The 27,965-nt window shown below is 37.9% G+C and overlaps 1 protein-coding gene across 1 annotated transcript; it reads right to left on the bottom strand.

The window, feature by feature from the left end:
* Nucleotides 1-1,563: 1,563 nt before the first annotated feature.
* Nucleotides 1,564-27,965, bottom strand: POLE2 (DNA polymerase epsilon 2, accessory subunit; the record flags this gene model as incomplete). The annotated part of the gene is made up of 19 exons (XM_082836997.1): nt 1,564-1,679; nt 4,913-4,980; nt 6,995-7,171; nt 8,018-8,126; nt 9,815-9,892; nt 9,980-10,039; nt 10,756-10,810; nt 10,984-11,073; nt 11,626-11,798; nt 13,235-13,307; nt 14,067-14,220; nt 14,503-14,595; nt 15,197-15,280; nt 17,588-17,662; nt 21,587-21,680; nt 21,817-21,894; nt 23,706-23,781; nt 25,007-25,107; nt 27,898-27,965. The coding sequence occupies 19 exons, from the start codon at nt 27,963-27,965 to the stop codon at nt 1,661-1,663; spliced, it is 1,725 nt and encodes a 574-aa protein (XP_082693123.1). The 3' UTR covers nt 1,564-1,660.

The raw sequence follows: 27,965 nt of genomic DNA, 5'->3' as shown, positions 1-27,965 counted from the left end.
TAGATATTTCACCAATTTGCCCTGTTTACAACTCTCATTTGGTGCAAGAGATATTATGGGCAGGCTATTCATAGCCAATGATCAGTAAACATAGGACTTCGTTAATAATAAAAATGCAAATATAAGATACTGCGTATCACCTATCAAAATGCAAAAGGCTTTTTTTAAAAACAATTACTGTATTTCCTTGGAGTGGTAGAATTATATTAATAAAACCTTTCTAGAGAGTAGTTTGGTAGCTGTATAAAAAGCCTTTAGAACATGCATACTTTTTTTGATCCAGCAATTCCAACTTTGAGAGCATGCTCAAGAAACATTGATTCTAAAAGTTTGGGAAGAAACTAAGAATTCAACAGTGGGACTGGTTGAGCAGATTTTGGTACAGCCATGCAATGGGATTCTATGCAGCCATTCAAATAGATATTATAGAAGAATATTTATTGATTGGGGTAGTTATTAATTGGTAGTTGTTAAATCCAGTGATCATTTTTCTGTTCTCATTTTGTTGAAACTCTCAGCAACATTTAACACAATGTTGGCATTACCTCAATGTTGAGACACCATCCAAGTTTCTCTCCTACCTCATCACCTGCACTGGCACTTCCTGTGGTTTCCCCACACTGAGACCAAGTGTTGGCTTTTCTCATAGCAGAGAAATCTCAACCTACTCCCGTCTTGTGTGATCTACGTGGCCCCCGAGGCATAATGTCACATGACGGTGCCTCATACTCAGATTTCTGCGGTGCGGTCAGCCGTGCTTCAGCTGATTAAACACCAGGTCGGGGAGCACACCACCTCTCTGTTCCCAAGAGTATTAGCCCTGGATAGCCTTGCAGTGCTGTTTCTCTGCTAGCCCATTTTTCAGACCTTTGCTTCCTTTTCATTTCCAGACAATGTCCACCTCCACCTGATTCTAGTTCCTGTCTTATTCTAATAATTATTGCCTGATTCTGGCAACTTATCGGCTTGTACATAGTTAACTGCTCTGCTTCATCTTACGTCACCTTGCTCTGCTTCATCTTACGTCAGGATATAGTAATATCCTGAAACAAAGATTTTCACTATCATTAGAATAGATTCTGTGACTTGAAATTTAAACAATTTGCAATTCTTGAATATACTATTAAGACTTATGGTGAACATTAGCATGTAACTCGTACAGAAATAATGAAACTTAAATTTTTAAACACAAATGTATACTTGGATTATATATTTTTACACATTTTCATATTTTTCCTAAAAGATTATGCAGAAAATATTTTTCCTATAAAACTCTATAACGTATACTATCATGTTTATTTTATTTTAAAAAATATTTACTTATTTATTTGGCTGTGCCGGGTATTAGTTGCAGCATGTGGGATCTTCGTTACCGCGTGCAGGATCTCCACAGCGGTGTGCGTTTAGTTGCCGCGTGCAGGATCTAGTTCCCTGACCAGGGATTGAACCCGGGCCCCCTGCATTGGCAGCACGGAGTCTTCACCACTGGACCACCAGGGAAGTCCCCATCGTGTTTACTTTAATATCAAAATTTCATAAAATAGAAATTTAAGCAGAACATCCTAAAGTTTACCATAATTTTATTGTAACAATATCAAAATTACATAAAATTAAGCAGAAAATTGATGAATTCTGTTTCTTCAGATGGTCTTTAAGGATCTCAAAACCCTTGGAGTTTGCTGAAAGAAGAAAATATTCATAAAATTAAACATTTTGGAAACCTAAGTTATTGTACATTTCTTAATATTTAGTTTTAGTTAATTTTAAAAATAGGTCAATACATGCATATTGTTCCAAATTCAAAAGGGGACACAGTGAAAAATAAGTCTGTCTCACACTCTATTTCTGCTCTCCAAAAGCAACAGTATATCCTTATAAAGATTGTTTAATCATATACAAGCATGTGTGTGGGGGTAAATGCTTTAAAAACACACAAGTGGTAGAATACAATGAACAATATTCTACCCCTTTTTTTCAATTAGTAATAAACACATATTTATAATTTTTAATTAATCCCTTCCTCTATGGCTTTGAAATTTAATATAAATTAGAAAAGTTCCGAATAACTTTTAAATAGATACACATTTAAGCTATTTGTTTTGCAATTTTATAAAAACTACAATAAAAACAGCTGTACCCAATTTTATGCATAAACCCAAGTATACCTGTAGGATAAATTCCTAGAAATGGAATTGCTGATATATGCAGTTGAGGTCTTAAGAAAAAGTTTTTACCATTTTTTTTTCTGACCAACTCTGTGTGAGAATGGGTGTTTCTCCCCTACATCACCAACATTGTGTTTTTAAATAAAACAACTGTATTTGAGAGCACATGTTGAAACAGGGTTAAACCTTATTTACTTTGGCTACATTTCTGTGGTTAACTCTACAATATGATTTCACAAATATTCTAAGAAAAAAATTCTTTTTAGGAGAAACTAAATAGCAGTAAAACCAAACTGTTTCACTATATCATGAAAGTTTTTTCTCTCAAGAAAAAACCAAAAAAAACACATCAACTTATTCGATCCAGCAATGAAAAACTTCTTCAAATTATCACTACTAAATTATAGTTTGGAAATTATGTCAAGGGTTTTCAGCATCTGACTCCACAGATGATAAAGGGACCAACTATTTCAACTCAACAGTGAATGTCAACAGCAAGTCAAGGACTGTTCTAGAAACTTTTAAGAGGGACAGGCACATAAGTGACTAAAACAGTGTGTTAGAAATGTCATAGAAGTCTGTATACAGTGCTCAGAAGCACTGTACTTAGGTTAACAATTCTGCATGGCAATCAGGGAGCAGTACAAGAAATGTAACAAGTGTCTTGTGCTATCATAATAAATCGGTTAATTTCCTATTGTGGTTTATTTGTTTATCTCCCAACTCATTAAAAAAAGAATATTAACTGGTTTGCCAAGATAAATATAATAAAAAGATAAAAGTAAGGAAATCAGGAAATTCAGGTAAGAGAAAAATACAGATCAGAAAAGAAGAGGAAGCCAGAGCCACAGCCAACATTTATGCTAGTAATTCCTCTGCTGCTGTAGAGGTGGGCAGCATGTTTGGCTGTGCTTCCTGGCAGCTAACACAAAGGGAGTCTATTAGTAGATTTACAGTCTCCCCAAGATGAAAATAAACAGTTGCTTGGGACAGACACAGATTTCTCTTGTCCTGAGATCTGTTGAAAGTGCCCACTATTGGTTTTCATAGCAGAATGTTTTAGATGTCTGTGAATTTATACCAAATCTCAGTTCAGTAAAAGTCAATCTAAAGACGGACAAAATAGGGAATTCCCTGGTGGTCCAGTGGTTAGGACTCTGCGCTTTCACTGCCGAGGGCCCGGGTTCAATTCCTGGTTGGGGAACTAAGATCCTACAAGCTGAATGACGTGGCCAAGAAAAAAATTTTAAAAAGGTGGACAAATATGCTCCACAGGTGACCTAATCCTGGGGTCACAAAATCACTGTCAACAACAGCGAGTGGTTGAGACTGGTAAGAGCGTTGCCTTTACCTAAAGGCATTCCAAGTCAAAAGCAAATTTGTTTGAAGATTCATTGTGGGCTAGGTGAAGTCAAACACATGTTCAGCTTATGGAATAGAGGCTAGAATATCAGTGACTTCTTTTTTTTTTTTTTCGCGGTACGTGGGCCTCTCACTGTTGTGGCCTCTCCCGTTGCGGAGCACAGGCTCTGGACGCGCAGGCACAGCGGCCATGGCTCACGGGCCCAGCCGCTTCGTGGCATGTGGGATCTTCCCGGACCGGGGCACGAACCCGCGTCCCCTGCATTGGCAGGCGGACTCTCAACCACTGTGCCACCAGGGAAGCGCCTCAGTGACTTTTATAAGAGTATCTGTCTGGTTATATTCCAAAAACTAAGCAGTGCCTGGAATACAGTAAGATTCAAATACACGTCAAATGCGTGAATCCAAGAATAAAATTTAGAATATCCCAAAGTGAACGGACTTTAATCCTCCATGAATACTGAGCAGCAAAAATAATGCAGAAATTTTTTTTCAAGAAATATATATAAGAAGCTGTTAATCATGGTTTCAGGGTTAGGAAACGGAGCTACTTTTTCCTTTTCAATTTTATACTTTTAAGCATTATTTGAAAATTTTATCATGTACTTGTGTTTTTATTTAAATAAAGATGTTAATTACAGAAAGTAAAAAGAAGACAATTGGGTTGGGTGTTCAAGATTATATTCTCTGAGAACCTGGAGGTATTTGGTTACTGTTCTTAACTGGAGGTGGGAAACAAAATATAATTAACCAAGAAATCACACGTTAGGATGCCTGAATCTAAGGGAAACTGTTAAAAATGCAGATTTCTGGGCCCTACAACTGGAGAGAGACATTTGATAAGTTTGGGGTGGGATCCTGGAACTTAACATTTTTAACAAGGACCCCAGAGGATTCTGATGCACGTGGTCTACAGGACACCCTCTGAAAATCACTACCTACCAGGTGATTATTCTTTTTCCCCCAAGACCTCCCCCCAACTCCAACCTCTCACCATCACCACACTCAACCCAGCTCCCCTTCAATTCTTTGCTGCCAATTTAAGGCAGATTACCTAGGTTTTGAGAACCAACCATGTGGACGGCAAGGCTTACCTCTTGGAATAATAACATCATCAGGAGGCTGCCTGTAAAAAAGCTAGCCCACCTCAACAGCCAGTCTGAGATTTCCCTCAGAAAACAGTTCTTGGTCTATTTCACACAAACTGCCATCAAGTACATACAATTCTGTGTCTCCCCGCATGAACGCAGTAAGTTCAGCCTAGAACATTTCCAGTGAGCTACTGTAGACTTTTAAAAACTTCAGCACACCTACAGAACATCTGAATTTTAGCAGTATTACACCAAGAGACAGCTGTTTCTTGCTGTTTCTGAGGGCACACTTACCTATCTTCTACTATCTTACTGGAAGGATAAAAAACTTTGAATGAAAATCCACTTCTTGGAAAAGAGCCCTTTGGAGAGAAAAATGCCCATAAGTGAATACTCAACTTTTAACAAAGAATCCCTATTTTTTAAATCAAACTCCTTGCTCCTAACTTAAAAATAAAGTTACAAGATGTGACTATGAAGTAATGAGACAAATTTTTGTATGTTCTTTATAGAGAAAAAATATTACTATAAAATATCTCCACTTGAAGCAAAAAGTCAAGTTGACTAGAACAGTTATGCTAACAAATGTGACTAGAAATGCTTAGGAGGGGTTCTACTTAGTATAAGGAATAAACAGTACTGGGTGATGCTAAATAAGCATATAAGACACTCGAACATCATGTTCGAGAAGCCTTTCCTGCCCCTCTCCCCAGTAAAAATCTGGGTTTGATGCCCTGCCATTGTGCCCCCAAAACAACTGAGCAGTAGTCACACATACAATTGTCTGTCCATTACTAAACTCTAAAGTTACTGAGCAGACTCTGTCTTTTCAGTCTTTGTGTCCCTGGAACTAGCTCAATGTCTGGCCCATTGCAGGCATTCATTAATGGGAATAAGTATCAAGAAAGGATGAAGCAATGTCAAAACCAAGTTTTGGGCTTGCCCAAAAGGTATAAATAAGGTTAAAAAGATATAATGATGGTGTAGGAACTGGTTGTTTACTCATTTACAGTATGAAAAAGTGGAAAAATTCAGAAATAAAGTGGTTTCAAATAGAGCGTTAACTATACGAGAATGCCCAGAGTTCAATTTAAATAAGGAAATAGCCTCATTGAGACAAGAATATTGAAATGTGAATAAAGATTCTACAAAAATTAGGGCCACAAATTTCAAACAATGAAACCAAATCAGCTGACTGTGCTCATCCTTAGAGCAGTAGTTCCCAACCAGGGACAATTTTTGTCTCCTAGGAGACATTTGGCAAGTATCTAAGGACATTTTTGATGGTTACAACTGGGGGCTGCTACAGGCATCTAGTGGATGGAGGTCAGGGATGCTGCTAAACACCCTGCAATGCACAGGATGGTGCCCCCAAACAAAGAATTATCTGGTCCAAAATGTCAATAGTTCTGTGGTTGCAGAAGCCAGACAAAATAAATGTGTGTGTGAGAAAAGCAGTAAGGGATGATGTTTCTAGGAATGATCTAGATGAAATAAAAAAGTACTAAAGTTTTAAATTCACAAGAATCAAGGAAACATACAGATTAAAAATCACTAGTGAAGGGCTTCCCTGGTGGCGCAGTGGTTGAGAGTCCGCCTGCCGATGCAGGGGACACGGGTTCGTGCCCCAGTCCGGGAAGATCCCACATGCCACGGGCTGGGCCCGTGAGCCGTGGCCGCTAAGCCTGCGCGTCCGGAGCCTGTACTCCGCAACGGGAGAGGCCACAACAGTGAGAGGCCCACGTACCGCAAAAAAAAAAAAAAAAAAAAAAAAAAATCACTAGTGAAGATATTTGACATAAAAAGCAACATTATGCAGCATTTAGTCCCCAAGTTCAAAAAGTCAATCATACTTTTATAGAAATTCAGAAGCAACTTGAAGATTCTGAAGCAATTTCAAGGTTCTGCATAAAAATGAAATATTAAACTGTGTCCCAGTAGGAATTTCCACATTTATCAGTCTTAGATTTTTGGGACTTGGACAATTTCCAACAACAACAATAACAACAACAACAAAAAATCCTCCTCAAAGGACAAGTACCATTAACATGTTTAAAGGGAACGGAATACATGCTCTGAAAGTAATTTCCAGAAAGGAATTCCAAGGAATCTCAAGGCAAGTTACTTTGAAGGGGAAAATACTCATCTGGATTTATAAGCTTTGGTGCATTTTTAAGAAAAAAGTCACGTTACTCTATAGTCACATACTCTTTTGAAAGTTTAAGAACTTTCTGTTTATACCAAATTAATTCAGTTGTTTCATTTATAGTATAGTTTTACTCCAACAGTAATTGATTAAACATATATTTTAAATTTAAAGAAGTAACAGTCTAATCTTGACAAATTATGACTACATAACGTTAACTACGTTCTTACAGGGTTTATGCAGAGGCATTCGGTATTGGTCAAAGTAAAAGGATCGTATTTGTCTGCGATGACAAGTAGGTCAGGCACAGGGTACACTCTCAGAGCATAGTCATACGCCCAATACACCGGGCAGACATAAAGAGGGAGAGGAGTCAGGTGTCCTTGGGATAAGATAGTCTTTACAAACTACAAAAGAATGACACAAAACAAACTTCAGTGCATTTGCAAAAGCTAAAAGAGCAACAAAGAATTTCAAATTAAATAGTAATTACCAAAGTGACTTAGAAAATTTGAGAAACAGTTGGGAAAACTGAATTACAAAACCTTGGGAAAACTGATATAAAATGAAATCAACTACCCTGTATTTTAGGAGAAATTTATGAGTTTTCATTCAACACCATAAAGGCTACTCCCCCAAATAGTCATTTTGGAGCAACTGTATTTTTAGCTGTATAATAAACTAATTTACTAATTTTGTTCATCTAAAAATAATTCCACAGCTTGAGCAATGCCAAGAATATATACTTAGCCTACATACACTTTAAATGTTATAAAATACATACTAAAAATGCTCTGTATGATCTATTTCCATACTTCCAAATGAGGGTACATGTAACCAGTGATTGACAACTGGGAATCTTGAAGCTACAAGATAAACACTACACATCCTCCTGATGTGGGCAAATCATAGGAAATACTTAATAAACATGATAAACATAAACATTTTATTTAAACAAATGTATATATATTGAAGTACAATGTAAGATTTATGAGTTCTAAAGGCAAAACAGGAACCTCCAAAGAAATTTCCTGCTACTTCGGGGCTTTCTTCTGCCCATTAGGGGATACGTCAGTAAGAAAATTGAGAAACACTGATTTAGGAACAAAAATTACCTTACTGACAAAAGTGTGCTGAAATTATTTTGAACTATAAATAAAAACAACAAAAGGGCAAGTGATTAAGTGGCTTAACAAAATTTTATATAAATCCACGTGTAATTAAGACACCTTAATAAAGAAGACACAACTTACATGATTAGGAATATCCAAATTGCTACTGGGAAAACGGACACAGTTTCTGCACATTTTATTCACTAAGTCTTCACGAAAGACAATAATTTCTTGTGTACAATACTGAATTCTGAAATAAAAACAGTAGTTGAATGTGACTTCCTCAGAACAAAATATGAGGTAACTTTAAAGGCAAGATGTTTTATAGTACAAAGCCATTCCCACTTCCCATTGTTCACCACAGAAAAAATGCAACCAGAATCTATTCAACCATTCATTTGACAGTAATTTATTGAGCTCTTAATATGCGTCTGGCGCTATTCTAGGAATGAGAATAAACAACAGATACAATAATTACACAGTATGTTGGAAGATGATTAAGTGTATGGCAAAAAGAAAAAGGCTAACAGGAATCATTTAGGGGAAGGGAAAGTCTAGAAGGCTGGAGTAGTAAATAGGAGTATTGGAACAGGTAGGGCTCGTAATGAAGTTTGATCTGAGCACAGACTTGAAGGAGGTGAGAGAGTCAAGCAGACATGCAGGGGAAGAACACTGTAGGCAGAGGGAACAGGCAGAGCAGAGGCCCTAAGATGAAACATGCCTGGCACATTTGAAGAACAAAAGGAGCTGGAGTGGCTGGAATAAATGAGGAGGAGAAGAAAGTCGGAGAGGAAATCACGGAGGAAACTGGGGGCCAGATCATGCAGGCCATGACTACCATTGCAAAGGATATGGGCTGTCACGGAATAACATGAGGGGCCCATCTTTCTGAATCAGTAGGGTGGATGTGACATGCCTTACGGTTTAAAGGATCACTGACATTGTTAAGGACAGACTACAGAGGAGCAGGGGTAGAAGCTGGAGAACAATGAGGAGGCTGTTACAGTGATCAAGGCTAAAGAAGATGGTAGAGGGTTGTAGAGGGGGAGGTATAGAGAGGTGGCCAGATTCTGGATATATTTTGAAGTCCTTCTTCAAATTTTTGAAGGACTTCCTAAAAGCTTCCATGTGAGGAAGAATCCCAAAGGTTGGTCTGAACGACTGGAAGGATAAAGGCGTCAGGAACTACGATGAGGAAAGCTACGGAACAGGGTTGGGGACTGACGAGGGAAGAAGATCAGAAGTTCAATCTTGAAGTTGTCTATTAGACATCCAAGGGGAGATGATGAGTACGCAACCAGATACGTAAGTGTGGAATCTGGTAGAAGGTTTGAGCTGGAGATATCAATGTGGGAGTTGTCAATACACAGAGGGTAATTAAAGCCCTTGGACTGGAAAGGTCACTGAAGGCGTGAATGTAGGTAGAAAAGAGAGGAGAAACAATGACTGAGGGCATTCCCTCAGTAAGAGCCTATGGTCACAGTGAGTAGCACATACAGTAAATGTGTAATCCTTTCAGTTTTCCATTGTAACTTTTCTTAAAGGATGTGTAATTGGAATATCTATTTTTAAATCTCCCTCCATTATTTAAGCTTCTAAATTCAGTGTTAGTGAATTATTTAAATACAGTTAAAACATTTTTAAAGTTTTGAGAAACCTAAAATAGAAAGAAATTTTTTCATTTTTATCCCATAACAATCAAAATTCAGAGACAAATTTTAAGAAACAGGTTAATTTTTTTCCCACTTTTTGTTTTTGTATTTTTTTGGCCACGCCACCCATGGCATGCGAGATCTTAGTTCCCCAACCAGGGATCGTACCCACGCCCCCTGCTGTGGAAGCGCAGTCCTAGCCACTGGCCCACCAGGGAATTCCCAAGAAATAGGTTAATTGTTAAATGAAAGGAAAAAACCACAACACAAAAATACTAATATTTACCTGCAAGGATTAGTAGTAAAAACTGAAAATGGTACTCTTTGTCTGAATTCATTAGTGATGCTTTCAGCAAATGGTGGCCTATAAAAACAATTTATGTGATATAGTATACATTTTTAAATTTTACAGAATTTTCTTTACTGTTGCAAATATCTGAATAAAACTTACCTTGGTAAGATGGAACCAAATCCAGGATCCGCTGGACCAGGTACAAACACAAATCGACTACTGTAGCAAAATTCAACATAATTCATTCTAAAAATATTGCACCACTATCCCATAGTCCAAAACCAAATTATTGCCTTTAATTAAATTACAAAGTTTTAAAAATTAAATTTCATGCATTTTAATAAGTGAACTACTAAAAGGCTCCAGACCAATACTGTCCAATAGATCTTTTTGCAATGATAGAAATGTTCTAGACCTGTACTGGCCAATTATTGAGTGCTTGAACTGTGGCCAGAGTGACTGAATTTTATTTTTATTTATTTAATTTTTTTATTTTTGGCCACGCCCTGCAGCTTATGGGATTGTTTTAGTTCCCCGACCAGGGATGGAACCCGGTCACTACACCCCACCCCCACTTGCCTGCAGTGAAAGCACTGAGTCCTAACCACTGGACTGCCAGGAAATTCCCTACAATAGTTTAAATTTAAAGAGATGCACGTGGCCAGTGACTATCATATTGAAGAGTGTAGCTCTAGACCCTTAGAGTAATGTCACCAAGAAATTTGGAATATGGTGGAAATTATCACTCATCCTTTTAATACTTTTCATTATAAATCTCTACTAGAGTGTAACATACATTATCATGATAGAAGGTTAATTTTATCTCTTAACTGTACTAATTTTCTCAACTTTTTCTTCCATCCATTTCTTAACTTAGGATTCATTTTTTGTGTTTCTTAAATAACACTTTAAATAAAAAATATAGAAATCATTACCTTTGGTGAATATTTGGGTATTCACATATTATATCTGCCAAAGTCTTTAGGGAATCTAAAATTTTAAAGGGATATTGAATTTAGTTTGCATATGATATACATAAATCAAATTTTATTTTATTAGCTAGAACTCTACATATTTTGAATGAAATTAAAATATTATAGATTATTTCTTATCAATTTAGTTTATACAAATGTAGAAATACTTATAAAACAGATCCTCAATACCTTTCAAAGCTTGAACCTGATTTTTTCCATAGGGTACAGATGAAAAATTGCCACACAGAATAAAGCAGGTTGGAGGTGCTGGTGAATAACCTAAAAATGAAAGAAGAAATGAACATATGGAGTGTAGAAATCATATTAAAATCTTTTAACCATGAGTTTTTAAATAATAAAACCATACTATTTTAAAAATCATAGCTTAATAACATTATTATAAAAAATAGTAATAATAGTGCCCATTTATTGAGCAATTATTTTGTGCCAGGCCCTGCAGTGGCTTGATTAATCCTCACAACATCCCTGTAAACTGAGAGAGAGATTAAGTAACTTGCCCAAGGTATTAGGCTGCAGCTTAAACCCAGTTCTGTCAAATTCCAAAGCCTAAGCTGTCCTCCACTCTTGTACTATTCTTAGGACAAATTCTCATTTATCATGAATACACAGACAGACACACACACACACAGTTATTTTTCAAATGTAAAAATGTAAGTCTTTAAGATGAATTCATTTAAAATATTTCACCACTGAATCAATGTCTTTTACAAACTAGACTACTCAAAAAGATATATATATTTTTTAAGAATTTAGTTTTAAGGCATGAATTATCATTAGAGTTCAAAAAAGAATAGAAAAAATGACACCTACCAGAAAACATGGTGTGAAGTTTTTCCAATACTTCTACTTGGTCCAACCAAACATCAGATATAAACACAAACATGGCATCTTTATTCTCATCCTCTAGTTGTTTTAGTTTTGCAGAAGTCTTCACAGACGTATTAGAAGGCCCTCCAAAAAAATTAATATTTCCATAGTATGCCCTAGGTAATTATAACACAATTATTACCTTCTATCCTATATTCTGTTGGAGATATTTTTCTGATATTCTACAAATTTAGCTTCTGTCTATCTAATGAGGTAATTGTCCCATCAATGTAAATTGGACCATGAAAATGTATTATTTGGGGCTTCCCTGGTGGCGCAGTGGTTGAGAGTCCGCCTGCCTATGCAGGGGACATGGGTTCGTGCCCCGGTCCAGGAAGATCCCACATGCCACAGAGCGGCTGGGTCCGTGAGCCATGGCCGCTGAGCCTGCGCGTCTGGAGCCTGTGCTCCGCAACGGGAGAGGCCACAACAGTGAGATGCCCGCGTACCGCAAAAAAACAGAACAAAACAAAACAAAACAAAACAAAAGTGAGATGGCTTGATGAGGGCTTGTATTCCCTGTGGCGTGAGCAGCACTTTCCCCCAGATTATGTAATTCAACAGGAAGAGAAGATGCACAGCAAAAGCTGCCTGCCAGTGGCTCCCAGCCAGCAAATGTGGCCTTGGCACCTGACTTATACAGGCATACTGGGCCTAAAATCTTAATTCTCATACTTCTTCTTGAAATCATCACCATCATCATGGAATCTCAAGATTTAATTCCCCCAGATGCTTACAGGCTCCAGGAAGGTAATATTAAATATCAAAGCAGAGGCCAGCTGAGGCTGACTAGGTGTGAGTGAGGGAGCACACACATAACCCTGCCCAAAGTGGGCAATTACTGCCGTATAGATGTTCCAGGTGAGAATTCAGGTACAAAGTATGGCTAGATCTGATTGTTCAAGAGAACTCAGAAATCTAGACCATTATGAGAAATCTCCTAATTTTTAAATATTGCAAACTAATTCAAAATGTGTTTTAACACCTCAAAGGGGAAAAAAGAAATTTCTATAGACTACATTCAACCCACAGGCCACCCGCTTCAACTTCTACACCATTATTCAGCCTCTGCTCAAATACCTTGAGTGACAGGGAACTCACTCCTCTCAGAGAAGGCCCTTTTGGAACCACTCTAATATTATAATGACTTTGTGTATATTAAAGAACTATATAATCTGCCTCTTGTAACTTTCACTTAGTAAAATACAAAAATAAGAACTTTCTATTAACATGGGAATTATATTCTTCTAAGTGTTTTCCTATATCTTATCTCAGTTGAACTTCTCATCAATCCTACAGATAAATAAGACCGATAGACTGGAAGTCTTTCCATTAAAGCCAAAGTACAGATGCTATTGCAACCAATCTGGAGTCAACCCGAAGTTTTCAGTTTCATATAAAGCCCAGTCTTTAACTCTCATTTTCCATTGCTCATTGCCTTCTGACACAAAGCCTGAGGACTTGTAATAACTGAGATATGATATACTATCTTACATTCATTACTGCCAGTATTATAAAATTCCTATAGAGTTAAAGTCAAACATTTTTATACCTAGTAGTACTAGAGGGTTCAGTGGGTGGAAATCCAAAGGCATTGACATGAAACACCTGATCTTCAAACCAACCTGAAAAAAGATAAGTAACAAATCACTTTCATTTGTCCAATTCTCCTTCTTGTTTGAAAGGACAAAACTACGGGAACACAAAGCAGTAACACTAGGCCATCATCTCATCCCCTGTCTACTAACAACAGAATTTATCAGTCCCACTGTGCTACAAAACGGCGTCAGGTTCAGAGACTGTCTCTTTTTTTTTTTGGCCACACCATGCGGCTTGCTGGATCTTAGTTCCCTGACCAAGGACTGAACCCGGGGCCATGGCAGTGAAAGAGCGAAGTCCTAACCACTGGACCGTCAGAGAATTCCAGACAGTCTCAGTTCTATAAAACAAAAAATTCATGAAATACTAACAGATTTAGAAATAAAACTTTTCCCTTTTTTTATTTCACAATACATGTTAGAGCACCGACAGATAAGGTCCACAGATTTTAAAATGTCTCATTTTATGACTCTATGTACAATCTGTTTTTTCAACTTCATTGAGATATAATTCATATACCATACAACCCTTTAAGAGTGTATACTTCAGTGGTTTTTAGTATATTCACAAGTTGTACAACCATCACCACTAATTTCAGAATATTTTCATCACTCCAGAAACAAACCCCTCTCCCATGAGTCTGAGAGTTATTTAATGTTGTCAAAAGTATGCTCTCATAATCAGTGTTGTCCCGAGTTACATCATGTTAACATATTTTAACCAGTGTAGAAAGGGTTTTACGGTAGAATGATGAGGGGGAGAGGGAAAAAAGTATACTGACTTACCCTCTGCTAAGACAAAGCATGACTCTGTGTATAAACCGCTATGGAACTGGTACACAATAATTGAGGAGAATAATTCTACTTCTATGCTTGAGGTGGTGATAAAGTCAACATACATTTTGGGCTCAACAGGACTTCCAAATAATAAATTCGAACACTTCACATTTAAAACTCTGAATAGATCATAGCTTAAAAAACTTTAGGTTTAAATATCCCCATATCTGCTTCTAAGATCTAATACTGACAGTATAGACCATTCTTAGCATGTTATAAACTTCCTCAGTGATTTGTCTCGATTCTCCAAATAAGGGGGAATTACAGGCTTTTTGTCTCTGGTTAGGATTATGTCTCCAGATTCCTACACCACCGTATGGAAGTTACACTAAGAACCCAAATAGGTAAATGTGAGAATCATATATGATCAATTTCCCCAACTCACATAACACAGATTTAAAAAAATAAAAGTGAAGGATATAGCTTTACTAAGATCCAGTTGTACTGTTCCTGTAGGATCTTCCAGAAAAAATTTTCCCTAAAAAAAATTAAAAGAAGTATGTCCACATTTATGTAAAGATGAATACTATGACAAAAGAATTAAAATACTGACAATTTTGACAACAGAATATAGTAGACAGTACAGTGGATTTTTAAAAAATCAGTAACTCCTAGTCTAGGCTTTTCCATTTACTAGTCTGGTGACCACAAACTAATCAATTAATTGAGACTCGGAGTCCTCATAGGTACCTAGACAATGACCACTGCCAACCAAGAGATGACAGGAGGGATACTCTCTGGCTGCCGTAAGAGGGGCCTCAGAGAGCCAACAACAACTCCCAGGGAGCAGGATATGGTCTGCAGCTTTGATTGTTTAGAAACCCAGTACTCTCTGTTCAACCAGAGGTCACTGGGGGACTAATTTCAGGCTATGCAAACTGGTGGCCTGTATAAGACACTCCTTCCTGATGTCTACTCAGGAAACCACATGCAAAAGGAAAGGTTATTTGGTGACTGAGGTAGCCACTTTCAATGAAGAACACGCTCCCATGCCCTCTGTAAAAATCCTGTATGTAACTGACATTTCATTAATCTGAAGGCTGAAAATAAAAGTTGGATGCTTATCAAGTTCAACTTACCTCTTTTAACTGGGTTATCATTCCAAGAATAATCACATCTCCGATCTTGGTTGTACTGCCCAATAGGGTTTCTACTGTCTTAAGCTAAAGTAAAACAAAATAAATTCTTAAGGACTGAAAATATGTTCTTTTAAGGAACTAATCTTTTTACAAGTAAGTAAATTTTGAGTGCACATTTTAGTATTTTACAACTATTTTACGGTAGAAAATCAAATAAAATTTAGAAAATATAATTTTATCCTACAAAAAGCTAAAATATTAACTGATGATGGCTTGGAAGAATTGTGCCTAAAGAAACACCATATCAACACAGGCCCCAACCAATGACTGAAGTTTCATACCATATTATTTTGAAAAATAGTAAGTATATTTGTCTTTAAAATGTAAAAAAAGAATATAAATTTTATTTATTTTATTTGGTCAGTACCTCTTCAGTACCTGAAAATCAGTGGGCTATTTAAAAAGTTATATTCTATTTTTATTTAGTATTTTGAAAGGCTGTCATTATTTACATTTCTCAATCTGATCCTTATTTTTTATCAGAAAGTTAAAGGTAGTAATAATTGGGGCATTATTTTTAAAAAATCCTTTCTGACCCTTTTCTATACATATAATCCTAAGTATATGTTAATACACACATATATAATTTATAAACACATAGCCATACAGTTTGTTTTATTGCAAAGATGAAATCATATTATTTGTATTATTCTTCAACTTAACTTTTTAAGTTTAATATATCTTAAACATTGTTCCATTTAACTATATATAGATACACTTCATTCTTTTTAATGGGTAGAGATATCTATAGTATATATACAACAATTTACCAAACAACTTAAAGGACATGATCACATCATCCCATAATAATCACTGTTAACATATGATATTGAAGTTCCTCTTTAAAAACATGAACCTCAAGCAACACAGGAATACAATGTTCATTTTAAACAGTTTTAAAAAATGAAATACTTAGGGATAAATCTGAAGAAAAGATATATAAGACATGTATTCTAAAAACTGGCTTAGGTAAAGCTTTCTTAGAAACAATACCAAAAATATGAGCCATAAAAGAAAAATTGATAAGTTGGACTTTAACAAAATTAAGAACTTACGTACTTCAAAAAGACTGTTAAGAGAATAAAAAGACAACTTACAGACTGGGAAAAATATTGCAATTTGCAATCAATCAATTAAAGCAACACAGGAGTAAAAGCTGTAACAAAGTATTCATGAGGACACCATATTTGCAGTTTGCAAAGGAAGAATGCCATATAGGGACTATAGATGGTGGTTTAAATAGATAATATACCAGCAGGGATACAGAATTAAACAGCTTGGCAAGATAACAAGAACAATAAATTATTTAGCTAAGCCCTAAAGTTACTTTGGCAAAGAGGAGAGGTGAAATAATGCTCTGGGTTGTGGGTATCTGAGTTGCCATAGGAAACCTAATATATTCAAGGAAACACATCGACAGTCATTTGTAGAGAAATATAAATAATGTCAATTTCCAAAACTTAATACAATTTTTTTCTCCAACGAAAGTTAAAAGCAGAAACTATCAAACTCTATAAATGTTTTCTCCTTATGGTGCTGCCATCAAACATTAATTTAAGCATTATCTAGTATTATCATTTTAGTATCTATCAGACTGCTCATCACCATGAATTCTGGTCTAACATGGTAGAGGACTGAATGAACCTTAGCAGAGGCTGGGCCTCTTCAGAAGCTATTTGGAACACCACAGAAACGGTGGGTCCTAGCCAGAAGGAGCTAAGGACTATCCCCCAGCAGGGCTCTGTGTGCTGGAAGGGGGAAAAAGCCACAGATGGACTGATGGTGACCAGGTGTGTTGCTGGAACAAAAGTGATGGTGCTGTTTGGTAACCACTTTCTTAAGTATTACAGTGGAAAGAGCACACACAGCAGAAAACATTCTTCCTCTGCCCAGACAACCCTGTGACCTGTCTGTGCTCTCTCATGCATTCTATAAATGTGGTTTCCTTAGTGCCTTCAGTAAAATTTTCACTCCAACTGATATAGCATGTCTGAGCTGAACAAGTGTATGGGGGTCACTAGAGGGCTGGGCTGGGCAAGGAGCAGGATTTCAGAGTATGAGTGAGGGCAGGAAGGGTAGTGCTGAGGGTTGGTCTGAAAGCCAGTGTATCATCCAGCAAATGGACCAGGAGGACGAGGGTTCTGTCTTGGTGGCCAGAGACCCAGCACACAGGACATGGACTTTACCAACAGTGGGCATGCACAGGTCAGTTAGCTAGTTAAACTGTTATCAGTGGTTAATTTTCATGCAAACTTCAATAAATTAGAATTAAGCAATAAATATTAAACTTGTATACATACACCCCCTAAATAACTAGGATATCGTTCTAACCTGGAATTTGCTTCCGCTTTCATCAGGGTGAGAACCTATCACTGGAGGAGTAAATAATTCATGTCTGTGGGTCCTCTAGAAAAAAGAAAGATTCACATGAATTACTGAGGCAAACATTTAAAACTAAGATTCATTAAAATAGTGCCCTGACAAAGCACTGTCCTTAAACTAACGTTACTATTATTTATTCTCAAAAAATTTGAAAATCTACATAGTGTAATGTACAAATAGCTAGAAATGCAATTTGCTTAAGAAATCATTTTAAGACTTTTTTTAAAAAAAAGGTCTATTGTGTACCTGGCAGTAGTGCACTCTGGGCTGAGGATATGAAGACAACAAACCAAGGTGTCAACCTCAGAGCACAGGGGTCAGTGAGAAGGAAGTGTCAACAGGTCACAATACAACAAAGGACCCTGAGCAGAAGGGGCCATTTAACGAGATCCTAAATGATAAAAAAGACTTTGCTAGTAAGAAACAAAAGGAGGCTGAGACAAGACATTTCAGGCAGAGGAAGGGATGTGTCACAAGAAAGAGTTATTAAGAGTAAAGGAGGGGCTTCCCTGGTGGCGCAGTGGTTGAGAATCTGCCTGCCAATGCAGGGGACACGGGTTCGAGCCCTGGTCTGGGAAGATCCCACGTGCTGCGGAGCAACTGGGCCCGTGAGCCACCAATTACTGAGCCTGCGCGTCTGGAGCCTGTGCTCCGCAACAAGAGAGGCCACGATAGGGAGAGGCCCACGCACTGCGATGAAGAGTGGCCCCCGCTTGCCACAACTAGAGAAAGCGCTTGCACAGAAACCAAGACCCAACACAGCCATAAATAAATAATTTTTTTAAAAAAAAGAGTAAAGGAGTATTCAGGAAGTGATGTGAAGCTTAGTACAGGTGGATCGTGTAGTGCACAAGGCAGCACGTGCGACAATGCAAGAGATTGGTTGGAGCCTCTATTTGGGAAAATGTCCCTCCCCCACTGTGGTCCACATAGTTTAGGTAGGGTTGGTGCCCTTCCCCCTCCAGACAGACCACCAAGGCCTAACAGATCAAAGTACTCCACCCCCTTGGCCAATGATTGTTTCAGGGTTGAGCAAGTGCTTGAAGCCTGGCCAATAGGAGACAGCTGCTAGACTACTGAAAAAGAACTCTCTAAGAGTTTCCAAGGTTACTAGTGAGTGGCCATCTCGGTCACCTCATAGGAAGAACTTGTTTGAAAGTAAGATCAATTTTTTAAAATTGCTGGGAGATGGAAAGAGGTAGATGCCTCATGACATTGTGCGAGCACCTTGATCCAGCCATGCTTGACACAGCTGGACCTCCAGACTTCTCCACAAGCCAAGAAGTTCCTTTTTCTGTTTTAGCCGTCTGAGTTTTTGTAAACTCTAATAAAAGAGTCCCAACAATACAGACTTTGTATGCCAAACCAAGAAGTCTGTCTTATAGACAATGGAAAACAACAATTTTGAAGTAGGATGATAAAATCAGATTTGCTTTCAGGAAGATAATTGCAATAAAAATATGCATGGACTAAAATTCAACCCTTTTAATGAGGCTCGGGAGGGTTTAGTGATACCCCCAAATAATATCATAGGCTTTAACACCTAATTTTTAAAAAGAAAGTGGTATTTACTGAGCATCTTCTCTGTGAAAAGCACTACGCCAAAGGTGGCAGAGGAAATAAACAAAGTGTGCAGTCTGACAACAGGGACACACACCCCAAATGCAAGGCAGGGCCAACCCTAGTAAGTGTGGCAGGAGACCCACTGAGTAGTCAGTGGGTTGAAAGCAGGAAGAGGACTTCCCTGGTGGTCCAGTGGGTAAAACTCCACGCTCCCAATGCGGGGGGGGGCCCGGGTTCGATCACTGGTTGGGGAACTAGATCCCACATGCACGCCACAACTAAGAAGTCCACATGCCGCAATGAAGATCCCGTGTGCCGCAACTAAGACCCGATGCAACCAAAATAAATAAATAAATAATTTAATTAATTAATTAAAAAATTTTAGAAAGCAGGAAGAGACTGCATCCAACTGCAGATCACGAAGGGCTTCAGAAAAGAGGAGGAATCTGAGAAGGCCCTTCCAGAATTAGGAGGGTTTCAAGAGCAGAGATAAGAGGGAAGAGCATCAAGAGAGTGAATAGTATAAGCAAAGTCACAGAAGAAGTGAAAGAAACAGACACAATATTTCCATGTTTCAGTTTTGGCTCCTCTACTTTTCAGAGGGAAAAGTACAGATTAGGCCAAAAACGTGTGACAGGAAGATTTGTATTTTTAAAAAATATTTATTTATTTGGCTGCTCTGGGTCTTAGTTGTGGCATGCAGGATCTTTAGTTGTGGCATCCATGATCTTTTAGTTGTGGCATGCGAACTCTTAGTTGCAGCATGTGGGATCTAGTTCCCTGACCAGGGATCAAACCCAGGCCCCCTGCATTTGGAGCGTGGAGTCTTAGCCACTGGACCACCAGGGAAGTCCCAGAAGATCTGTATTTAATCCAGTAGGTGGTAAACTTCCTTGAAAGACTTGTGAGCAAAATCATGGCGTGATCAGCGCTAAACTTCTGGAAGATTAACCTGGCAACATTATGTAGGCGACGGAGGCAGAAGAGAAAAGACATCCTCAGTGCTCATTCTCCTCAACCTTTGTTCAGTGCTTACTCCTGCTGACCACCCTGTCCTCACTGAAACCTCCCTGTGCTTCTGCTATATAACACCACCCTGGCCTAGCCCCCAAACTCTATCATTGCCTTTTCCATCATCTCTCAGGGGCTCATCCCTGCAGTCCCATCTATTACTCTAGGCAGATGCCTCCTAAATCTCTCTCTACCCAGATCTCTTTCTTTAGCTCCAGATGTACATCTCACCTGATATCCTACTGGCAACCTTAATTCAAATGTTTGAAACAGAACCTGCCATCATCTTCCCCATTCTCTTTTTCCTATTTGTTTATTTATTTACTAATTACCATTATTCTACCCGTCCACTCTCTCAGGCTCAAAACCCTAATCATCTTTCAGTCTTCACTCTCTCCCTTCTCTTTCATGTCCAATCAGTCACCATGAGCTATGGCTTCCACTGCCAGGACTGTCCCCTCTTTCTGCTCCCCTTACCTTCCTTCATTCAGGCTATCATTTATTCTAGGACTAATACCACAGACTCCTGTAAGTCTTCTCTCATACTCTAATATATCCCAAAATCAGCTGAGAGAGAAAGTCCTCAGGGAACTGCTGTAAGTGAGTTGCTCTGGTATTTTAAGGCTCCTTGTACCAAGAGAACAGAGTCCAACTCCGAAGAGTGGCATCCAAGGCAATCCCATGACTTAGTTGCCACTTGACTTTCCAAACTTATCCTATGCTACTCCTCTTCACAAGCCTTCCTCTCCACACAAAGAAGGCTGATTGCTCATCATTTCCTGCATGGAGTCCACTTTTTCCTCTTGCTCTGTCTTCGTTCACACTGTTCACCACCTTCTCCACAAGATCAGAGCAATCAAGGCCCATGTCAAATGCCAACATTTCCTTGAAGCCTTCTCTGATTTTTCTATAGAAAGCATTCTCTTTGTATTACATTTCTTCCATAGCATGTATAAAATTCTACTTCATGTTTTATTTATGCAGATGTCTTTAACTTCATAGACTATAAGTTGCTTGAAAGTAGTATAGTACAGGAGGCAAAGGTTGGGCTCCAGAGTCAGACTGACTGGATACAAATCCTGTCCCTACTTACTAGATGTAACCTCTGGGCTAGTGACTAAACTTCTCCAGGTCTCAGTTTTCCCTATCTGTAAAATGGGAATAACAGCATTTATACATACATTGATGTTATGATGGTCAAATGAGGTAATGTCTGTAAAGTGATAAACAATGCCTGACCTATCAAAAGCATTTAAAAAACGTTAGCTACTATTTTTATCATCATCATGATTGTTAAAGTACAAAAGTCCATCCTTTAATTATCCCTGAGTCTTACCTAAGCTGAAACAGTCTCTTTTTCCCCCTCCGACTTACCTGGTGCAAAATTGTGTATCGTTCACGAAACAGCTCTGCTTTATCTCTTGCTGTTCCAAATAAATTTGGTGCAGGGTGGTTGGTCATTAATAAACTAGGAAAAAAGGAATGCTTATTTATGACTATCATAATACACAAAGGTAGATCAAAAATGAAACAGGAGACTATATACCTTCCAAAAAAAAATATACATTTGAAATTAGCTTAACATCAATAGATGGCATACTTACGGAAGAAATTTTTTTCTTTCTGAATTGTACACAAGGCGTGGGATATCAAATGCTCCTATGATATTGAAAATATGTTCTCTGAAAAACAACCCACAAAAACAGACCTGATTTACTAAAACGTAAGTATTCTAAGTGAACATGAAAACTTGCATTATAACCTTATGTCATATACACATACTTTTCACAGATCATGTACACAATTTCTTGTAGTGTCAAAAATAATATGGGGGTAAAGTTTTTAGCCTGTGCATTTTCCTCTCAGAGATGAGAAAGCACTGCCACTACTCTCAAGCTAACAAAAAATTTAATCAACTTCTAATTAAGAATGTTATCTGTTGAAAAAGAACATTTACATATAAAATAGTCACATCTTAAAGAAATCTCTCCTAATATGTACTATTTTTATAAGCTACAATATTATTAAAAGGTATTATTCATTAGAAGGTTTAATACCTTTTAATATTAATTATTAAAAGGTATTAAACAATTTTTTAATCCAAAATATCATGCAAAAGTGACCCAGGAAAAGATGTAAAACAGAAGAAGAACCCCCCAAATTCTGCCCATATCCTTGACACCTATAGTGTTAGAGAAGGATAATTCGTAAAATAATTTACCTTCAGATACTTTTAATATCATAATCATGTTTGAATGAGGTTAAAAAAAATTCATAGCACTATTGCATAAATATTACAACCTAAAGAATCTTCCCTAAAATTATATCTATTTCCCAAAATGAAAACAGACAAAAAAATGTCATGCTAGTCTGTTGGTAGCACCTAGTACAGAGTAGCAGAGAACCAGTGAACTTGAAGTAAGCCTGCTTCTAGACACAGCTCCATGATTTTCTAATGGGTCAATCTTGGAAAGTTATTTAACTTACCATGCTACTTATTCATCTATAAAAAGGAGAGCCTCTCCCTTGTGCTATGATATAATGCCTTTCTGACAATTGGAGTTGCAAAGATCAATTACCATTCAGTCCCTACTCAACCTCTATATTGGCTGACTGTAGCATATGAATAGCTTGACAGAAACAACAGGTAACTTTAATGCCTATTTTAGGATTATAATCCTTACACTTTGATATAATCGTTTTGAATTTCTATTGATGGCTTTAGGAGCAAGTACTCCAGTATCTTAAACAATGAGTTGGCAAGGATAAAATTTAAATACCTCAATTTCTCTATTTTTTAGCAGCTCTAATAAGTTCTGACCGGAAAAAGATTAAAACTACTACCCAAAATGAGTAATGACTCCTTTCAATTATCTCCATTGCCCCAAATAGGAAAAAACTGTCAAAGTTAAGACTATCTCTATCCATTTTCCCAGATGTTTTCCTTTCAGTTAAACCCTGTGAATTTGGAAAGAAGTATCATATTCAAAGGAGGAAAGGAAAGAGGTTTATCTCAGGGAGATAAAACCCAGAAAAATTACTGCAACATAAATTCCTAAGCTCTAACAGCATGAGACAGGGTAAAAAGTCCTAAAGCTGAGGTTCTACCCTCCTTTGCCATTCACCATGTGACCCAAGTTAAGTCACTGAACTTTCAGGACTCGGCACTTCCCTAAGAAAAAAAGTAAATTATACCTCTGAATAATCAGTTCAATCCACCTGCAGCATATAGAATATTAAATCAAATCAGTTGGGTAAGTGGCAAAAGTTTGTCATGGTACAAGCAACACCGAAATCTCAAATTCTAGGATAAAAATAGTGAAGATGAGTCATTTAATATTGAGGTTTATAATGTAAGCTATCACTTAAAAGAAAAAACTAAGAAATAACCACTGTAGAAAGGTGACCACTGAGTATGTCCCCAGGAAAATAATTTAAAATAACCACTCAACAACACTTCCAACATGGGGAAAAGGTGAATTTTTCCACATACACAGTTTCATCTACTGACTGACTGCACTCCTGGACTGCTGCTTCCACTACGGACCGTTCAATCATGTTTGATGACACTGAAAAGAGAAGTTCAAAGTTAAATTTTAAAAACAGGCATAAAAATTAGTTCTTTCCACACACAGCTTTTTTCCTGAAAATAATCTGCAAACACTAACCCCAAGATGCTCATTACATAGATTTTAGGAGGAAAAAAGTGTTAGCACAAAAGCCGTATTTCAAATACCTTAATATTCCACACTCAAATACACTTACAATACCTTAATACACAGTCAAATGCCTTAATTTTCTAAATATTGTTAAATAATATACATTCAGGTATACAAATGCTTCTGTAAGCTCCTAGGTTTAATATGGTTACATTAGTATAACTTTGCATCACAACTGCTATGCTTCAGTAGGTATGATAGTAACAGTAATAACAATAACAGCCACCACTCATTAAGCCCTTAGTAAACGTGTGGCACCAGGCTCAGTGGTTCACAAGCATTATTAGATAGATGTCCTATAAGACTGCTGTTCATAAGCCATGTCTTACAGATGGGGAAAGTGCAGCTCCAAGAGGTCAAATAACCAGATCACCAACATAACTGGAAGGAGTAGAGAGCAGTACAAACCCGAGCCTGATTCCAGACTGGGTGCCCTTAACCACTGTGGTATGTTCTCAGGCAAAATACCACGTACCATCTTAAATTAATGTATACTGATTTTCTAAATGTAATCATTTTCTAAGTTTCCGACTGTAAGGAAATTTTTAAAGCAAAGGTATATTTAAAATTCTGCCTTTAGAAACAACGTATCAGAGCAAGCCATACCCGCTTCTCTCCTTCAGTGCTCTAGAAACTGGACATTTTTTTCTAGAAGAGCACTTCTCTTTTGTAGACCCATGCTTATGGTAAAAGGCTAAGTATTTAACAAAAAGATCCCTTAAGAAAGGCTGAAGCAGGAAGGGAAAGTTATTCTTGCTTACTTTTTTTTTCCCCTCAAACATTTAAGAGTACCTAACTTAAGTAAGACAAAGTAATAGGCAGAGAGAAAAAAGTGACCATAGAGGAATCAGAGGGGAATTCACAAAGGGGAAGAACTGTAAAAGAGTCTCTGGGAATGGCCCAAGGTTCCAACAGCACTAGAGGTTACTCCTTGACAAGAAGTGCTACCAAGGGTATGTCTCATACCACCGGGACATTCAGTACTGAATCCTCAACTTCAAATTAAATCTATAAATCTAACTGAGGATGTAGAACTATATGAACAATTTAAGAGCTGTCAGAAAATGTTACTTACAGGGTTGCTTTTCAACTGCATCAATGATCTTTTCCAGTGCATCTTCAAGCTCTACTTCGTTGATAGACTGAAGAGCTTCTGTGAGGTACTTAATAGCTTCACTGATAAGAGAGATTGGTAATTAAGGCTAAAAGTTTTATGCCAAAATCTAGCAAACACTCATCAATCTAGCATTGAAATTAAGATCCACTCACTCCTCCCTGCAAGCAGTACTCTCCTTTCCTGTGCTTTCTGAACAAATTCTTCCTCCTATCCCCTGCCAACGTAATTGTTCTTAAAGCCCCAAATCACATCCTTCTTCTAGGAAGCCTTCCTAGACCAGCTCTACCTGCTGCAATCTCCCCTTCCTTCTGAAATGGTTTAAAAAATCTCACTTATAGATACCTTAGATCTGCTGTATCACATTAGCCTTGTACTATTTATTACCTGACATTAATAAACTCAGTCTGCTTCAATGTTCTGAACATAACAGACACTTAAATACATATTTATTAATTTGATAATGCATTTGCTTAAGTTCCAGTAACTTCATCAGTTTTTAACTGTAAAATAAGAAAAAAATTAGGCTAGAAAAAACTTTGACATTCGAATATAGTCATAGAAGTAATAACACTCACTAAAATCACATGAATCCCTCTCACCCCTCAAAAATCAATAAAGCTGAAAAATTTTTTAAAAATCACATGAATTCCTGATTTAAATACCAATAATACTCAGAATGAACACTGTCTACTTAAATAATTTGCTAATTCCATGCCATTCTTTATTTTTAGACCACAGCTTTACACTTTGCATCAATATTATTGTTACAGTCATCGCACTAACTCTTCTATATCTTGGGTTGCTTATTGTTTCATGTGTGGGTGTCACATCCCTCCAATTTATTATAGATGATGCTCCTTGAGAAGGGGAACTGTGTCATCCTTTGGCAGAGTGCTAAGCACACTGAAGGTGGTCCACAAATACTTGCTGATTGAGTCCCTAAAATCACACACATATTAGGTGAATCTTGGGAGAGCTCTTAGCATAGACCAAAGTCATACAGGATCTGGCTCCCGCCAAATCTCACTAGCCTCACGCAGTGTCTCTGGCTTTCCTGGTGCTCTCCTGTCTCAGGGTCTTTATATGGTCATTTCCCCCACACTCTTCACCTAGTCAAGTCCTGCTCATTCAACTCAAACCATTCTTTTTTTTTTTCAACCATTCTTTAAGGAAGCCTTCTTTGACTCTAGAACTGTTTATACACCTGGTTATACGCTATCATAGCACTTCCTTCCTCAGATCCTTTTCATAATTGAAATTAAATAATTGTGAATTATTTAATATCCATGGTAGACAGACTTCTAAGATGACCCCTAATAATCCACACCTCCTGGTATTCACATCCTTGTGCAATCACCTCCCCTTGAGTGTGCGTTGGACCTAGTGACTTGCTTCTAACAATAGAATATAGCAAAAGCGATGGAATATTTTACTATATTGTAGTTTTAAAAATAAAAATTTTGAAGCGGCAAGATGTCACTTTCTTGCTTAGGTTACAAAAGACTGTGACTTCCATTTACTAGCAGACTCTCTTGCTAGCTTTGATGAAGTAAGCTGCCATGCTGGGCAGGCCCAACAGCCAGCAAGGACTGAAGCCCTCAGTCCAACAATCTTGGATAAACTGAATCCTGCCAATCACTGAATGAACTTGGAAGCAAATCCTGCCCAACTGACTCTGAGATGACCCCATCCGGACTGCAGCCTTGCGAGACACCCTGAAGCTAAGGACCCAGCTAAGCCTACCTGAATTCCTGACCCACAGAAAATGTGAGAATATAAGTGCCTGCTGTTTTAAACTTCTAAGTTTGGGGGTAATTCGTTATGCAGCAATAAATATTAATACACTATCTGTCCCCCAACCTCCGCATTGTCTTACCCTCTCCTACTCCCTTGCCCCAGCAGTACTTTGCAGCTAACAGATTTCAGTGTATTTCTGACTGAATTAATGAATGACAGCTCAATATTAGGTCAAATTCTAAGTGAAAATAAAGAAAAATTAACTGATCAATTGGTCATATTTTCATAATGTGGGGAATCAACTGAACAAAATTTATTACTGTCTCCTAGAGCTTATCCACTCTTACACTTGTTCACCACTAACCCAAAAGTAAGGTAAAAGTCCCATGAAGCTTATTACAAAAACAAACAAAAAAACCTCTACACACACAAGAGCAATCAAAACATGGTACAGAGAAGTGTATCCCGTCCAGCAGGTATTTACATATGTAAATACTGTATTCTTTATATATAAAAAAAGCAGATTTAATGAGAAAAATCTTGGAAAGGATCGTTCTACAAGTCGCAGAAAACAGGGATATGGCCAGAGAAGCACAGAAGTTCTAAAGGAAATCTAAACAAACAAACCAAAAAAACCCAGAAGACTTAAGAACATGCTCTAAATTACCCACTTCTTAACTCTACAGGAATTCTCTCTCGGGAATAATACGTGATCCAAAATTGGGATCTAGCAAGGCCCACAGGTTGTACAACATAACCTGACAGCTACCGACATGCAATGGGCTTTCCCAGGTCTCTCGTTCGCTGTCTACGTAACCATGTGAGCAGCGCTGTTAGGATTCCCGATTAGCGGAGGCAGAGACTAAGCTGGCTGAGGGGCGCCCAAACACAGTGCTAATACACCGCTGCTGCGACACCGACAGCCGCCTCTGCGGCTGTCTGGTACGTGCAGGAGGAGACCCTCATCCCTTCCGGGAGAAACTTTTCGACTCCACGCGAATGTCGAGGAACTTAAGAAGGCATCGCCAGGTCCCCCTCGCTTCTTAGAACTCTTTCAAGGGCCGGCAGCCGGGCCCTCCCCTCCTGTCCCGCTCGGTGCCCAACCGACTCACCCCCGGAGCAGCAAGCCGCGCAGCTTGAAGGCAGAGAGCGCCCTACTCCGCAGCCGCTCCGGCGCCAT

The sequence above is a fragment of the Leucopleurus acutus genome (assembly GCF_964270905.1).
Source record: "Leucopleurus acutus genome assembly, chromosome: 1".
NCBI classification, from domain to species: Eukaryota; Metazoa; Chordata; class Mammalia; order Artiodactyla; family Delphinidae; genus Leucopleurus; species Leucopleurus acutus.
The sequence above is the reverse complement of the archived record's forward strand: the minus strand, read 5'-3'. Positions and strand labels throughout refer to the sequence as shown.